Source organism: Pipistrellus kuhlii, unplaced genomic scaffold, assembly GCF_014108245.1.
Source record: "Pipistrellus kuhlii isolate mPipKuh1 unplaced genomic scaffold, mPipKuh1.p scaffold_m20_p_45, whole genome shotgun sequence".
Classification (NCBI taxonomy): domain Eukaryota; kingdom Metazoa; phylum Chordata; class Mammalia; order Chiroptera; family Vespertilionidae; genus Pipistrellus; species Pipistrellus kuhlii.
The window spans coordinates 373,565-391,519 of record NW_023425546.1 but is presented as its reverse complement, the minus strand read 5'-3'; the positions used below and the strand labels follow the sequence as shown (position 1 = coordinate 391,519).

Genomic DNA, 17,955 nt, shown 5'->3' with positions numbered 1-17,955 from the left:
GGAGAGGGATAGAGAGTTAGAAACACTGATAAGAGAGAAACATCCATCAGCTGCCTCCTGCACACCCCCCTATTGAGGATGTGCCCAGAACCAAGATACACGTCCTTGTCCAGAATTGAACCCGGGACCCTTCAATCCACAGGCTGATGCTCTATCCACTGAGCCAAAGCAGTTAGGGCTTTAAGATTTTTTAATTTATTGATTTTAGAGAAGAAGGGGGAAGACAGAGAGTGAGAAACATTTATTTGTTGTTCCATTTATTTATGCATTCACTGATTGATATATGTGTACTGACCGGAAATTGAACCTGCAACCTTAGTGTATCAGGGTGATGCTGTAACCAATTGAACTATCCGCCCAGGGCTATCCTTAAAATGCTTAACGTTTTTAAATACTTTATGTGGAAATAAGTTATGTAGAGTGATTTTCATTAGCATTATTGCAGTAAAATTCATAATTTTATAAGCTTGTGTAGGTTTCTTAGGTACCTTTTGAAAAGCTGCTTTCATTTTCTATAACATTTATTGCTCTGTATTTTAAGCAGTGGGCTTAAACAGGCTAATTATAAGATTTGGAATCTCAGATATCTGACCGCTAATTCAGGCCAGACTTGAATTTATAGAATGGCTGGATAATCTGATGTTTGCCTGTTTTAGTCTTTATTGCATAGGGAAACAAATGATTTTCCTAATCAGAGTAAAGAGAAGGTTTTTTTCCTTTTACAGGGAAAATTATAATTGAATTTTTGAGGATTTTATTAGGTCACAGAGATGGTGAATGCACACAGAATGTTTAGATTTATAGGGTTTCTTAACCTCTCTTTGGAGGAACTTTAGACTTTGATATTAGCATACAGGTGGATCTGCCCCTGGATGGTATGGGCTTGGTCCTTTCACAGTTATATTTTAATTTGGGGTTCTTCCCTTATTTTTGTAACTTTAACTTTCATAGGAAAATCAGCTGCCTCTCTGCCTTATGCTGAGGTCAGAGTGCTCTAGGGCAGGAAGCAGGTGTGTACAATACTGCAGCATGGCCAGCACCACCGGGAGGCTCTCTCCAGGAGCGTTCCGTAAAGCCGCTCCACAGCCCGGTAGGAGGGCAGCCCCCTCTAGGGTCCCACCAGGGAAATAAATATCATTCCTCAGTACAGTGGCTGCTGGCCATCTACCTCCTGATGTTAGACATGGGTGATTTAATCTTGTCAGTGAAGTGCTGTTCCAAATTACTTTGTTTCTCTGCATCCCATCATTTATAATAATAAAAGTATAATATGCTAATTAGACCAGATAGCTGAATGATCTTCTGGACAAACTTCCGGATGAAGCTGGGCCTATGAGGGCTGAGTTGCTTGCATGGATTTCTAGTCTAGCCTATACTGATAAAAGGGTAATATGCTAATTAGATCAGTCATCTTTCAGACGATCTTCTGGACAAAGCCATGGTTAGGGATGATCAGGCCAGCAAGGGAGAGCAGTTAGGGGGATCAGGTCAGTAGGCAGATGAGCAGTTAGGAGCCAGCAGACCTAGATTGCAAGAGGGGTATCCAACTGCTAGTTTAGGCCTGATCCTGCATGCCAGGTCGAGGGACCCCACCTGCCAAAGAGACCCTGCTCACTTCACAGATGCCACCCCAGGTGTTGCCGGCCTGGAAGGGACTACCAGAGGTTGGCTCCAGGTTGTGTCCAGCCTGTCTCGCCCAGTCCCACTCACCAGCTACCTTCTAAATAATTACCTTTCAATGTGCACAAATCCATGAACCAGGCCTCTAGTTAGTTATATTCATTTGAGATTCACTGGGCCACTGGAAAATTTATGTTGACACATAAATACTGTAACATTTGGCTTTTCTTTTAAGGGTACATGTACTTTGTACAAAACTTGAGATCTCCATTCTCCCCCACCAATCTCAGAAATTCAAGAGTGTGAGAGTGCTAGAATCAGTAAATGTTTCTCAATTTACAGGAGTTGCAAAGAGATTATATAATTGTTGTCAAGCATGTCAGTATCTTCTCCAAAGTTGTAATATCAACTATTCCTAAAAGCACTCTTTTATCTCACCTCGATTGTGAGGTCCAAAGAGTGATAGAGAAAATCATTAAAGATTCTGTTCACATATGCTACACAGAAATAGTTTGAAATGAAGATTAACTTGAAAGCTCTGGTTTGATGGGGAGTTGAATATTTCAACCTCACAAATACCATTAGTGACCTGAACGTGTAAGCAGGCTTAATTAAAGTGACAGGTTTAAAATGAAGTGTCCATCCTCAGCTTCGTCTTGTACTTATATTCTAATTTTTGATTCAAAAATTCAGGAATGACTGAGATAGGTAAAATGTTGCAGACTGGCAAATTGACTATTTTAAATAATTTATTTCTTCCTTTTAACAGTCCTCCAGCCTGCTCCACATCACGTGATAACTAATCTCCCTGAAGGGGTTCGGCTTCCAACCACTCGGCCCACTAGGCCACCTCCTCCTCTCATCCCGTCATCCAAAACCACGGGGGCTTCAGAAAAACCATCGTTTATAATGGGAGGCTCCATCTCCCAGGTAAATGGCTCCTCTTCCAAGTAGCTTTTCTGGTGAATATGGCTTTGGTGAAAATTTTCCCTCCTCACACAGATCTGTCAAAACCCGAATAAGCCGAAACCAGTTTGGCTCAATGGATAGAGCGTCGGCTTGGGGACTGAAGGGACCCGGGTTCGATTCCGGTCAAGGGCATATACCTTGGTTACGGGCATATCCCCAGTAGGGGGTGTGCAACAGCAACTGATTGATGACTCTCTCTCATCGATGTTTCTAACTCTCTATCCCTCTCCCTTCCTCTCTGTACAAAATCAATAAAATATATTTCAAAACAAAACAAAAAAACTCTAATAAATAAAAATCTTTGTTTATATATGACCAGAAAATGCAGCCATCACTGTACTCCGTGCCACGCCCAGGAAGGTTGTGAGTGACATGCCCAGATCGTGGGACTGTGGCACACTGGTTTAACTTAAAAAAGGCACGTGTGCTCTGAAGCCTAGTGTAATGGAAGTGAAAACGGAGTATTTTCAAGTAACTAGAATATCTGTTGACTAACTATGGTAAAGGCTCCACATGTTAAATCTTAGATGATTGGCAAACCTTAGTTTATTCTGACTTGGGCCAATATATATCTTTTTTTTTTAAACATGGTCTGATCTTAATGGCTCACTCAGTTTTTACTGTCGTGCACAGCCAATGACAGTAAGATGGTGCTTTTAAAGATGCTGTTTATTTATGCTAAGGTCATAGAATATTTTTGTCACTTCAGAAGATTTTCCCTTGCCCTTTTCTAAGCAATTTCCTTTTCCAATGCCTGAAGCAACCATTGTTCTGCTTTCTATTGTCGTAGATTAGTTTTTACTTTTCCAGAACTTCATATAAATGGAATTACACAGAATGTACTGTGTCTGTCTTTAACTTAGCATAGTGGTTTTAGGAATTTACCCAGGTTCTTGTGTAATTAGTAGTTGCTTCCTTTTTATTGCTGACTACTCCATTGTATGAGCATACCAGTTAGTTATCCATTTCCTTGTTGATGGAAACCTGCACTGCTCTAGTTTGGGCTACTATGAATACAACAGATAGGAACATTTTTTTCTGGGCTTTTTGTAGGCATATGCTTTCATTTCTTTTGTATAATTCTGACAGTGAAATTGCTGCAAGTATGTAATCTAGTGAGTGTATAATATGTGTGTGGGTTTATTTTCCATTTCTCTTGCAACAAATGAGGTTGAGCACTTTTTAATGTACTTATTGGTTATTTGCACATCTGATTCTGATGTGACTATTTAAGTCTTAACAAGTTTTAATGGGTCTTTGTGTTACTAGATTATAGAAGCTCTCTACATATTATGGACAAAAGTTCTCTGTTATCTAGATTGCCTTTTTTGAGATTTTGTTGATTTCCCTTTTTCTGTAAAAAGCTTTTTAGTTTGATGTAGTCCCAGTTGTTTATTTTTGCTTTTGTTGCCCTTGCCTGAGGAGACATATCCAAAAATATATTGCTAAGAATAATGTAAAAGAATTTTCTGCCTGTGTTTTCTTCTAGGAGTTTTATAGTTTCAGTCTTATTATTATTTTTTTAATTTTTTGGTTTCAGTCTTATATTTAAATCTTTAACCAGTTAACTGCCAAGCATCCAAAACAGAAACCATCCCCATTTCTTACATATGTGCTGGAATATTTACAAATTTAAGTTACCATAATTTTCTTTACAAACTCAGAGATGTCACTAACAAGTCTGATTTCAAATTGGACGACCAGAGTTGATATGCGAGGTTTGCAGGTATAGACTCACATTGTGTGTGTGGAAGGTCTGCCGCTTGCGTCTATAGACACTTATGGCGTACAAAGGGCTAATTTGTTTTGAGCTTATTTTCGTATGTGATGTAAGAAAGTAGCTTCTTTTTTTTTCTTTGCATGTATATGTTCAGTTTACTAAGAAACTCTTTTCCCCATTGTATATTCCTGCCTACTTTATCACAGCTTAATTAACCATGTAAGCATAAATGAATTTACCATATGAGTGTAGATTAATGGACATTTAAAAATTTGACCATTTTATTTTGTATTGGTTAACATTTAATTAATTGACCATATAAGCAGAGATTACTTGGCCATATAAGGATTTTCTTGCTTTATAAATATCTATTTTAAAATTTGGGCATTGGGGGTATAAATTTTTATAAACAGAAATGTGAACATTAACTTTGTAGTTGACCTTGCGAAAGACACTGTTATTTTGGACTTTTAAAATTATTTTTAGGGAACACCTGGCACTTATTTGACTTCTCATAATCAGGCTTCCTACCCTCAAGAGACCACGAAGCCCTCCGTGGGCTCTATCTCTCTCGGACTGCCACGGCAACAGGAATCTGCCAAAGCAGGTCAGTGAGTGCCTGTGCATCGTGTTTCTGCCTGTAGAGCGTCATAGTCAGTAACTCAGCACTTGATCTTTACATTTTTCTTTTGTTTGATCCATAGCCACTGTGCCCTATATCAAGCAGGAAGAATTTTCTCCCCGAAGCCAAAACTCACAACCTGAGGGTTTATTGGTCAGGGCACAACATGAAGGAGTGGTCAGAGGTAAAAATATGCTGTTCAGCAGAAATATTAAACTTTTGTCCCCAATTAATTTATTAAAGTAAGTGATATGTTTTAATGGTGGGTTTTTAAGTTAGAGCCTTTAAATTCTAAATTTAAGTTTTCTTTCCATATAAAAATGACTTAAAAACTTGGAAATTCCATATTTCAGCAGTCCTTTGTAATAAGTGCAGTATTACTTTAAAAGTACATTTCAAGGAAACAAAATTTGTGTGTGTGTGTTGCTGTTTCCTTCTCTTATCCCTCTCCCAAGTATGGGCTGATTTTTGTTTGGTCGTTCGTTTTCTTTGCTATAGAGACTATAATTTGCTAATGACTTTGTTGTTGTTCAGGTACCACAGGAGTCACTCAGGAAGGAAGTATAACCCGGGGTACTCCATCAAGCAAAATCTCCGTGGAAAGCATCCCTTCGCTACGGGGCTCTATCACCCAGGTTAGTTACGATCATTCCCGAAGTACTGAGAACACTGGAGCAGCAGTCTGAAGAGCTTTGGCTGTCCAGCTGAATAGTTTTGTGATTAAGTTGTTCATTGTTCTGGGTACTGGGACTGGGTTTCGGTGATGATAAATCCCAGATCCATAAACTGTCTGCATAAAGACATTAATGTGATTATTTTTACTACATGCTGTATTATTTATAATATGGTTCATTTGAAAGGTCTCTAATCTTACTATATAAGCTGCCTTGCTAAAATCTAATGCTCAACTAAGATATATGGATGGCATTGGCAAGAGAACCAAAAAGCAAGTATCTTGTTCCAATTTTAGGCTAAATAAATTGCCAGTTTTGAGTAATAAAAGGTATTTTCCTCAGTTAAATATTAATTTTAGTTTGAAATGTTAAACAGACCTTAGCCTCTTTATTAATATGAATCTGGGAATGGAAAATTCTATGCTGGGAAATTACTATAACAGAGTTCTGTATTTTGCACATTGTACCTATCACAGGTTTCTGTTCTATTCCTCTTCCTTATCCTTTGTTCCTGTTTCCTAGGACAGTGGTTGTTAGAGTGTAGTCCCTAGATCAGCAGCATCAGTGTCTCTGGAGAAACTGTTGGACCTATAAATGAATGCACCCCCCGCCCCCCAGAAGTACTGAAATCTCACCCATGGGAGGAGACCCAGCAAACTGGGTTTCCAGCCCCCCGGAGACTCTGCTGCGTGCCTGTGTGAGACCCATGCTCTAGGACTTTGCTGACTAAGTATGGTTTGTGCCCAGAGCATCAGCATCACCTGGGAGCGTGTTACATTGAGCAGAAGTTTCCGCCCCCACTTTAGACCTGTTGAATCAGATACTCCATTTAATAAGATCTCCCAGTGATTCCTCCTTAAGACATGGTTTACAGCAGTGGTCTGTGGGTCACTGGTGGTCCCTTGAGGTCCGAAATTTTGGCAACCGCTGGTTTATAGGAGAGAGCATACAGTAATCTAGAAAGTTACATACTATTCAGATCTCTCCTTTCGCATTTGACCCAAGTATATGTTCCCCTGAAATTAGTTTGTAGAATAAGCAAATACTTTAATATAAACAGAAGAAAAGTAAATGGCCCATGAATATTTTTTCTTCTTCATTTTCACTTTAGTATCCAAACAATGGGTAGAAAGGTAGAATGAACTATATCAAATGAGGCTAGGCTTTATCTGTTTATTTTTAAATTAGTCTGACATGGGCACTTTCAAAGTAGGTATGAAGACCTTCCAGATGTTTGCTAAGAGCTCACTTCATGGCCAAATGAGGGAATGTATTGGTCTCATTTTTTTCCTGCTGTAAGCATGTCATTTCAAATTGTCCTGTCTAGAATTTTGAGAACTCAAAAAGTGTGAGTGGGGTAGGCCTGGCCCTTCCACTTCCTTTTCAACCCAAGCAGTTCACGTGTGCACTTTACATATTAGATTTCATGAATGATTTTCTTAGAACGAAGGGTTTCTTGCTTAAAGGAAAGGTAAAAAAGAACCATGGTTATAGGCAACCCAGATAAGAACTAATGATGGTGAAAATTCAGATGATATGACTTAAACAGAATCCATATCACTAAATGGAGACATCTGAGTTTTTCTTCCTTTTCTCTTACTGATGACTAGGGGTCTAATCCAGCAGACAGTTTAGGAATTGAAAGTTCTTTATTTCTCTTACCACATGAGAGAAAGTTGTGGTATTCTAAAAATTACACCTTAATTTATTATCTTATTTTTATTAGAAATTTGAAAAAGCTTTATTACATTTTGCATGATTTTAGGCCTTAACACAATTTTTTCTTTCCCCACTTAAGTGCCTTTATAAATGTTTAACTTCACACTGGGGAAGAAAGCTGATTCAATTCATATTTATCAGCATTTTAAGAGGTGTTTTTTTGTGTGTGTGTCAGTGTTCAAGGATAAAGATATATATATTTTTTATGTTTATAAAAATTTAATGTCTGATTTTCTCTCATGTGCTCCTTTTTTCTTTGGAAATATGGGTTGGTTTGACTCTCAGTGTGGTAGATTAAATTTTAGGTATCTTGCATTTCCATTAAACTTGAATGACTTTTCTTGTGCTTGTGTTTGATTTGATGGCAGGGTACCCCGGCTCTGTCCCAGGCTGGCATACCAACTGAGACTTTGGTGAAGGGGCCAATTTCTAGAATAACTGAAGAGAGCAGTCCTGAAAAAGGCAGAGAGGAAGCTGCATCCAAAGGCCATGTTATTTATGAAGGCAAAAGTGGACACATCTTATCTTATGATAGTAAGTATTATGTCTATTCGAGCCAATACTACAACATGTGACTTGAAACATGGCCTCTGGTGCCCCACATACTTGCTTTAGGGATTCCCCTGAGTCCAGGTTTCCTCTGTGTAAAAGGGGTAGGTAATAGTATCTTCTCAGAAATGCTTGTGAAAATTTAACTGAGACAATGAAAAGTGATAAACAATGCAACCTTATAGTAATTGTCATGTAAGTGGTAGGTAACATCAACTCTGATTTGTTGATTTAGCCTAGGAAAAGAATCTTTGTTATCCTATCTAATAATAAAAAAGTAATATGCAGATTGACCATCACTTGAACACACTAGATGGCTGCCCTCATGTGGTCAAAGATCCTGCCCCCATTTGCACACAAGATGGGGAGGGCATTTGGGAGGGACCAGGCCTGGCAGAGGGGGGAAATTGGGGGCAAATAGGCTGGCAGGGGAGCAATTAGACATCAATCAGGTTGGCAGGGGAATGGTTAGAGTCAATCAGGAAGGCAGGCAGGCGAGCAGTTGGGAGCCAGCAGTTCTGGATTGTGAGAGGGATGTCCCAGATTGGGCGAGGGTGCAGGCTGGGCTGAGGGACACTCCCGCCCAACACCTTCCCTGCATCAATTTCACACACCGGGCCTCTAGTCTTTAATAGAATCACATTTATTTTTAAGAGATTCTTATTTTATGAGTTAAGTATTAGGGAGTAAATGAACGTCGGATAATCCTGGAAAGAATATTAAATTTAAATTCTCCTTAAGTATAACTATTGAATGTCTATAAGAAAATAATTCTTTAGATGTACTCTTAAGTTATATTTTCCCAATGGTATGATTTTATAAGAATGACTCAGTTATGGTATAAAAAAGCCAAGTGATGAGCTGGATTTGAGTTTTCATTTGCAATTGTTTTTGTGATCTGAGTGGTCACTAGTCATGATTTACCTTTCTCTTCAAATATAAAGAAAAAAAGTATGTGAGCACACAGTGCCTGACACAAAGTATATGGTAACTTTCTTATTTCCTTCCTCCTTTGTTGCATTAACATTCTGGCATATATTGGTTTACATTTTGTTTCTAGTCTAAGACAGAAATCTGGACATGATCTTTGACTCCTCCGTTTGAAGCTCTCCACATCCAATCAACCAGTCACGAAGTTGTTTCTCTTCTCTTCCCTAAAGTCTCTGGACTCGGCCATTTCATTTTATTCCCCACTGTTACCGCCATCTGTCATCTGCCTAACTGATCTCCCTGCCTTCGGTTTTAACCCATAGTCAGAACTGTACATTTGTCACTTCCTGCTGGACTCTCCATAGCCTTTAAGGTCATTATAAACTCCGTACCTTGGCTTAATCTCCCTTCCATGAGCTGCTTCCAGCTTATCTCTTCAGATTGTCCCCTTCTCACCTTTCTCCTTAGCCCCTTTGCAATTATTCCCCCTGCACTCTTCCTCCCAGCTTCACTCTACACATTGGCCATTAACTGAGGTTAAGTGTCCACCCCCCCCCCTTTTTTTTTAAGAGAAAGAGAGGAAGGGAGTGGAATGAGACAGAGACATTGATTTGTTGTTCTACTTATTTATGCATTCGTTGGTTGCTTCTTGTGTACCTGGATGATGCTCTCACCAATTAAGTTACCCAGCCAGACTAAGTTTAAGTTATTTTAATGTATTATACTCTGTCTTGCCTTTGGGTTTTTGTGTTCACTGTTCTCTTGCCCTGTACCACCTCTTTTATTGTTAATCCTCACCCAAGGATATTTTTCCCAATGATTTTATTTTATTTTATTAGAGAGAGAGTAGAAGGAAGGGAGAGGGGGAGAGGGGGAAGGAGATGAGAGAGAGAGAGAGAGAGAGAGAGAGAGATATGGATGTGAGAGAGACACATCAATTGGTTGCCTCCTGCATGCACCCCGACTGGGCCTGGGATTGAACCTGCAACCCAGGTATGTTCCCTTGACCGGGAATGAAACCCAAGACCCTCTGTGTGCAGATTGACACTCCAACCATTTAGCCACACCAGCCAGGGCTCTCCCTTTACTTTTGACTTAAGCAACTTTTGTCATTCTGGTTCTCAGCTTAAATATTATTTCTTCTAGGCAGTCTTACCTGTAACTTTAAGTGTTCCAGCATTCTCATAGCACATTATACTTCTCTTTTCATAGTATTTATTATACTCTATAGTAGGGGTGTCGAACTCAATCAGAGAAGGGGCCAAAATCTAAAATCCAGCCTAAATCGCGGGCCGAATGGTTTACTGAACAGTCATAAACTGTCATTGTGATGGAAACGCAGTGGAGTGCAGTGATGACAGCGCGGTGCGGGCCACATTGCAAGGCCTGGCGGGACGGATTTGGCCCGCGGGCCTTGTGTTTGACATATGTGCTCTATAGTAATCACCTAGTAATTTATCTGTATCTGCTACTATTGGGTAAGTCTCATGAGCAAAGGGTCTTAATTTGTTAACCTTAGTTGTAAGCCTGAACTCAATAAATATATTTGAATGAACAAAAACATTTTTATAAATATCATTTGCACAGATGTATATTGTTGGTTAAGACTAATTTTTATATTATTTTTATATTATTTTTATAAGATAGGCTATGAAATTATAGTAACTTTCTTATTGTACAATAGTCCTGGAGCCCTGTCTGAGCAATTCTTGTTCCTATATTTTGCAGATATTAAGAATGCCCGAGAAGGGACAAGGAGTCCAAGAACAGCTCATGAAATCAGTTTGAAAAGAAGCTATGAATCAGTGGAAGGAAACATAAAGCAAGGGTTGTCAATGAGGGAGTCTCCCGTGTCGGCACCATTAGAGGGTAAAAATCTTGTTTCCAGAACAGCATTTAGATACATATAATTTGGTCTAGTAAATGTGCATTGTTAAGTTAGGTTGTATATTATTAAAATGTATACTGTATAAAATAGACCCTGAATTAATGCGAAATTAACTCTGTTCATATTGACATATATGAACAGGTGCTACATGACAGAGGAGGAGGGAAGTAAAAGTTAAACATAAGTGGTCACATTGTAGGTAACTATTAAAATTCTCATATGATTTGTAGGTTTTGTTTGTTTGAGATAAATGAGTTTGAAAATGTAAAATTTATTAGGAGAACTTTGTATTGTGAGGCAGGCAAAGTTGTGTAATGGATAGAGCAAAGACATATATTTGAATCCAAGCTTCCCCTTTCTTGGTGAATTTCTCTGAACCTCTTTTCTCTTCTGTCATGTCAGTTAGGAGGTTGTACCTACCATTGTTAGAGACAGGCGTCCATCCTATGCTGATCCTATGATATGCATTCAGTAAATGATAGAATGGTGGGTTTTTTGTTTTTTGTTTTTAACTATTTTTTATTGAGTTCAGAGAGGGAGAGAGAAACATCAGTGATGGGAGAGAATCATTGATCGGCTGCCTCCTGCATGGTCCACACTGGGGATCTAGCCCGCAACCTGAGGATGTGCCCTGACCAGGAATCAGACCGTGAACTCCTGATTCATAGGTTGATGCTTAACCACTGAGCCACCAGTGGCCGGGATGTTTTTTTCTTAATGACTCACTTTCTTGAACTCTTAACATGCCTCAGCTGTTTCATTTTAATCTGGATGAAATACTAAAAACAGGGTAAGGACCCCTCAACTTATCAGCAATACACAGTGTGACAAAAGTTATATGTGAAATAGAGTTTATTCTTGTATTATTTAGTAATTATTGCATTATTATTTTTTAAGTGATTTCTTTTTTAATTTTATTGATTTTTTACAGAGAGGAGGAGAGAGAGAGAGAGCGCTAAAAACGTCGATGAGAGAGAAACATCGACCAGCTGCCTCTTGCACACCCCACATGGGGGATGTGCCTGCAACCAATGTACATGCCCTTGACTGGAATCGAACCTGGGACCTTTCAGTCCGAGGACTGATGCCCTACCACTGAGCCAAACCGGTTTCGGCTTGCATTATTTTCCTTATGAACAACTGTAAACCTGCTTTTGCCCCACCCTGTACACATATAACATGAAGCTTATTAAGGGCTTATTTATAATCGTTAATTTTGATTTGTATGTGTCATTTAATGTTTTATATACTTTCGAGTTAATCTATTTTCAATGTTTTCTTTTTCTCATAGATGTATTTCAGAATTAATGATTTTCAGTCCCTTTGTATTTTCTCTCACCTTGATAAAGAAGCATTGGGATTTTAGATTTAGCTTTAAAAGTGTCTTTCTTTGCTTTTTGACCTCTGATAGATGCCTTTGTGCCCATTTTCTATTTAGGAAAAGATTTAAAAAAGGAATAGTGATACTTTCAACTTTTATTCCACGACATGCTTCTGAATAGCTCACAGATTTAAAATATCCCCCCCTTTTTTTCAATACAATTGATATTCAATGTCATATTAGTTTCAAGTGTGCAGCATAATGCTTAGACATCTACAAAGTTATCCCCCAGATAAGTCTAGTGCCCACCTGGCACCATACATAGTTTACAATGATACCCCTTTCTCTATAGACTAGAGCTTTTATCAAAAACATATATTCTAAGGACAGTATAATTAGATGTGGGTTGACATACACATTGTGTTTAATACTTGAATTGCTTTCTTGTTTTGAAGGACTGATATGCCGAGCATTGCCCAGGGGGAGCCCTCATTCTGACCTCAAAGAAAGGACTGTGCTCTCTGGTTCCATAATGCAAGGTAAACATTTCGCTTGTTTGTTATGACTCCCTCACTGCATACTAGTTTGACATTAATTTGCAGTTCGTGAAACATGTTTTTCAGGATATTTTCCTTTTTGAAATATTAGATATTTAATCTTTATTACAAATCTTCTCTTTCTTCTTTGGAAGATGATAATTACCTCATTTTTTAATGTAGAGATATCTTTGTTATGTAATAACCTTTCTGGTCTGTGTTGTAATGATGTATGCAATTTTAAATAATCCTAAAAATGACTGATGAATATATTATTTAAAGATGTTATAAACAGAAAACTGATTGGAAACTGCAAGATGACAAGGCATTGAGTTTTTTAGTTATGGTAAAATTGCAACAAAATTTATCATTTGAACAATTAAATGGGCAGTTCAGTGGCATTTTTATGCAACCATGGGCATTGTTTTAGTAAGTATGTTTCTTGAATTCTTATTTGAAGGTACACCAAGAACAACAACGGAAAGTTTTGAAGATGGCCTTAAATATCCCAAACAGATTAAAAGAGAGAGTCCTCCCATACGAGCATTTGAAGGTGCCATCACCAAAGGAAAACCATATGATGGCATCACCACCATCAAAGAAATGGGGCGTTCCATTCACGAGATTCCGAGACAAGATATTTTAACTCAGGAAAGCCGGAAAACTCCAGATGTGGTCCAAAGCACAAGGCCAATAATTGAGGGTTCCATCTCCCAGGTAACTAGTCATTGTGGTTCTTTTTGCCATCATTCCACTTTAGACTGTAATATTTATGAAGCATTTTAAAAAGTTCAACTTAATAATTATAAGTAGTCCTTTTGAGATCAGGTCTCTTGGAAGAAAGCATGAAAGTTTTATGTATGCTTTATCATTAGTTTGTACTGTGTTCATAGTGTGCTGTGTATAATGTGGGAAAGTAACTCAGGACCCATGGGCTTGTAATTGAGACATGCACATGGACAATAAAGATTACTACATCCTAAACATGAATTTGAAAGAATATGTACACTCCTATCTATATTCATTGAACTATTATATACAATAGCCAAGATGAGGCAACACAAGTGCCCTTCAATAGATGGTGGCTCAGTTACTTGGAACATCCCGTGTGCCAAAAGGTTGCTGGTTTGATTCTCAATCAGGGCACATACCTAGGTTTTGGTGTGTTTTTTTTCCCCGCATTAATCTTTCTCTTTCTCTTCCTTCCTCTCTCTCTAAAAACCAATAAAAACTTATCCTTGGATGAGAATTAAAAAGAAAAGTCCTACATATATACAGTGGTATATTACTCAGGCATTAACAATGAAATCTTATCATTTGCAACAGCATGGATGAATCAAGAGGCTATTATGCTAAGTGAAATAAATCATACTAATACCATATGATTTTACTTATGTGTGGGATCTAAAAAGTAAAATAAAGGAACAAATAAAACAGAATAAACTTACAGAGAAGAAATTGAGGGTTAGCTGGGGAGGGGAGTTGGGGGACTGGGTGAAAAATGAAGGGATGAAGAAGTAATAATTGGTAGTTACAGAATAGTCACGGGGATGTAAAACATATGGAACATAGTCAGCAATATTATAATAATTATGTATGGTGCCAGGTGGATACATGAAATATTAGGGTGAATACTTTGTAAAGTATGTGGTTGTCTAATCACTATGCTGTACACCTGAAACTAATACAAAATAATAATGAATGTAAACTGCAGTTGAAAGGAAAAAAGACTATCGGGTCTAGTAATAATTAATGTCGTTTTTAAACATTCTTTTAAAATCTTGCTTGGCGTTGACTTGTATTGACATAACCTTCAAACACGTGGTATCTATAGAACGTGTGAAGTGCAATTAACAAGTTTTGCTTGAAAAAGTTTGTATTTGGTTTGGTTTTTGTTGCAAAACTAGGGCTAAGAAGGTGGCGGATGAAGAGCATATTCGGCACTGCATGCTTTACGAGTTCCAATTAGGAAGAAAAGCAAGTGAGGCTGCAAAAAACATCTGTAGTGCTCTTGGTCAAGATGCAGTTAGCGCCAGAAAATGCCAGCGTTGGTTTGAGAAATTTCGCGAGGGAAATTTTTCGTTAGATGACAAGAGTGGTCGAGGCCGTGTGTCCAATTTTGATCAAGAAGCTCTTCAAGCTCTTTTGGTGCAAAATCCTCAAATTACCCAACAAGAGCTTGCGACAACTTTAAATTGTTCACAAAAAACAATTTCCAATCAATTGCGTGCACTTGGCAAAGTCCAAAAGTTTGGAAAATGGGTTCCTCATGAGTTGACCTACAACAACCATAATCAAAGAGTCACAATTTGCAGTTCGCTCCTCTCTCATCAAAACCGTTTGCCGTTTTTAGAGCAAATTGTTACCGGAGATGAAGAATGGGTGCTGTATGTTAATTTGAAAAGGCGGCCTCAATGGTTGGACAAAAATGAGGCTTTGCAGCCCACGCCAAAACCTGACTTGCATGCGAAAAAAGTGATGTTGTGTGTTTGGTGGAATTTTAAAGGAATTCTTCATTATGAACTTTTACCATCTAACCAAACCATTACAAATGCAGTGTATAGTGCCCAATTGGAAAGGTTAGCCCAAGCTTTAAGAGAAAAAGAACCCGCGCTGATTAATCGGAAGAGCGTAATTCTTCACCACGATAACGCACGACCGCATACTGCAAGAATCACTGCTGAAAAACTGCGCCAGTTGGAATGGGAAGTTCTCCCTCAACCTGCATATTCTCCTGATATTGCCCCTTCCGATTACCATTTGTTTCGTTCTTTGCAAAACTTTCTTCTTGGAAAAATATTTAATAATGAAGAATGCCTCAAAAATGCATTGACCAAATTTTTTGCATCAAAATCACAAGAATTTTACAACAGAGGGATTAAAATGCTTCCTGAGCATTGGGCACAAGTAGTAGAAAACAACGGCAACTATATTGTTGATTAAATTTTGTTGTATTGTTTAAATAAATTCGATTTTAAAAAGTATTAGAAAACGACATTAATTATTACTAGACCTAATACTATAGCAAACTATAATTTCCATGAGCCAAACAGAGACCTTAGATGGGAAAATATTCAAGTGCTTTGGTCTCCCTGTAATGTTCGTTTTTTTCCTTTCAGGGCACACCAATAAAGTTTGACAACAACTCAGGTCAATCTGCCATCAAACACAATGTCAAATCCTTAATCACAGGACCTAGCAAACTAGCTCGTGGGATGCCTCCACTGGAAATTGTGCCAGAGAACATAAAAGTGATAGAACGGGGGAAATACGAGGATGTGAAAGTGGGCGAGCAAGTGCGTTCCCGGCATACATCGGTGGTAAGCTCTGGCACCTCAGTTCTTAGGTCAACGCTTCATGAAGCTCCCAAAGCACAGATGAGCCCGGGGATTTATGACGACTCCAGTGCACGCCGGACACCCGTGAGCTACCAGAACACCATGTCCAGAGGCTCACCCATGATGAACAGAACTTCTGATGGTATGCTATTCTTGTGGCCTTGTCTGATCATTTTTATTGCGCTTTTTCCAATATGGCTAGTAATAAATGTCAAATTGTTAGCTTTACATTGTCACAGGATCTTTCTAGGGCTATGGAGGGCTATCAGATTAAAAATAGACATAATTGTAGGTAAGATATCCAATATTTAATCAAGTGCGGAGTGTTATGGAGTCCAAAAATGCTCTAGAATAGGATAGTCTTAGGAGTGTCCTCTCCAGCTAATCCTAGTTTTTCTGGAAGTCAGTTTTGACAGTTGTTTCTTCAGCAGCAATCAGTATGGGAGTTGGAAGTTCAGGCTGTGAAGCAAGACTCTTCAGGCTTGAACTTAGGTTGTTCGTACTGCATGAACTTGGACAACTTACTTACTTTTTCTGTGCCTGTATTTCCTCATCCGTACAATGGTAATGCAGTAGTAAGACCTGCCTCACTGGATTGTTGTGTAGATAAAATTAGGTTGTATGTTTAAAGAATAGTGCTGGGCATGTTTGAAGGACTCGGTAAATGTGAACTATTGTTCTTGTTACTGGTGGGTACATCAGTAAGGTAAGAGAGACATTGATTTTTGTCAGGTGTCCCTAAAACTGACGCCTTCTTAAAAGTGTTTCTATACTTACCATTTTAAATTGTGTTGAAGTGCATATTAATTGAGGGCTCATGTGCAAGGTCCTGGGCTGGACACTGCGGGAATTGTGATTTAGGCGTAGTGAGAGGTATGGTAGTAGCATGGAGGGAGGAGAGAGGGAAGTGCCTGATTGAGTAGGTTGGTGAATCCAAAACCTTTCAGCTATAGTTTTGAAGAATTGCCTTGAGGAGGGAAAATGCACTTTACATTTGAGCAAGTTGAGGCTTGGAAGGGAATGTAATGAACCAGAGTATGTTTCTTGGTTGTGACCAGATTCGTTTGATCATGGTCAAGTTGATATTATCAAAATATAAATAATTACATGGTCAAGTTGATATTATCAAAATATAAATAATTACATGGTGGTAATGGTTGCATAACATTATAAGTATATTAATGCCACTGAATTGTACCCTTTAAAATGATAAAATTTATTTTCTGTGTGTTTATTTTGGGTGTTCTGAGACCCAGTTTCCAACATGGTGTATGTGTGGCGTGATCGCCACACCAATAAGCAATTATCAGATATCAGCACGGTATCCAAGAATTCAACTCTCCCCAGAGAGAGCAGCAGATTCCACAGGTTAAGGTTCAGCCTACAAGACCCCTTCCCCTTCTGCTTCTGATCAACTGGCTGCAGATTGGAGGTTCCAAGGACACCCTCCAACACAGAATGCCAGTCCCCGGTCCACACTGTTACCGGTACTTTTGACTGACTGGCAGTAAATCAGAGGTTCCCGCAGCCCCCTCCCTGGGTTCAGTTAGTTTCTAAAACAACTCAGAAGTCAGAGGAACATTTTAGGTACTAGAGGACCAAATGGAAGAGATGCACAGGCAGGGTGTGTGTGAGGGGTGTGGAGCTCCCATGCCTCTCTCCCAGCATCTCAATTGCCCATCAGTCTGGAAGCTTTCTGAAGGCTGTCCTTTTGTGTGTGTGTTTTTTTTTTTTTTTTTTTTTTTTAATGAACGTTTTATTCTGTAAGCATGATTGATTAAATCACTGGCCATTGACAGTTGGATTCGTCCTCCAGCCTCCCTACAGGTCAGGGAATAGGGCTGAAAGTCCCAACCTCCAGTCATGTGACTGGTTCTCCTGCCAGTCATGCCCCCTCTCCTGGGTGCTTTGAAGTCACCACCTCATAATAACAAAAGACACCTTTGTCCCTCTAACACTTAGGAAATTCGAAGGGCTTGGGAGCTAGGAGTTAGGAACTGTGTATGAAGACCACATATATATTTATTATAAGTCTCCTATCAAAGTGTTTTGCTATGTTATTAAAACAA

General features: G+C 38.8%; 1 protein-coding gene across 14 annotated transcripts in view; it reads left to right on the top strand.

Moving 5' to 3' along the window:
• Positions 1 to 17,955, top strand: part of NCOR1 (nuclear receptor corepressor 1) — a 193,861-nt gene that overhangs the window by 141,930 nt on the left and 33,976 nt on the right. For 13 of the 14 annotated variants that reach the window (XM_036412582.2, XM_036412594.2, XM_036412586.2 and 10 more), the window contains 9 exons: positions 2,390 to 2,550; positions 4,796 to 4,916; positions 5,014 to 5,115; positions 5,466 to 5,566; positions 7,693 to 7,858; positions 10,532 to 10,672; positions 12,468 to 12,551; positions 13,009 to 13,265; positions 15,668 to 16,028. In XM_036412582.2, the coding sequence (XP_036268475.1) occupies positions 2,390 to 2,550; positions 4,796 to 4,916; positions 5,014 to 5,115; positions 5,466 to 5,566; positions 7,693 to 7,858; positions 10,532 to 10,672; positions 12,468 to 12,551; positions 13,009 to 13,265; positions 15,668 to 16,028 (1,494 nt within the window). The remainder of the gene's footprint in view (positions 1 to 2,389; positions 2,551 to 4,795; positions 4,917 to 5,013; positions 5,116 to 5,465; positions 5,567 to 7,692; positions 7,859 to 10,531; positions 10,673 to 12,467; positions 12,552 to 13,008; positions 13,266 to 15,667; positions 16,029 to 17,955) is intronic. The other variant, XM_036412587.2, reaches the window with a different exon arrangement.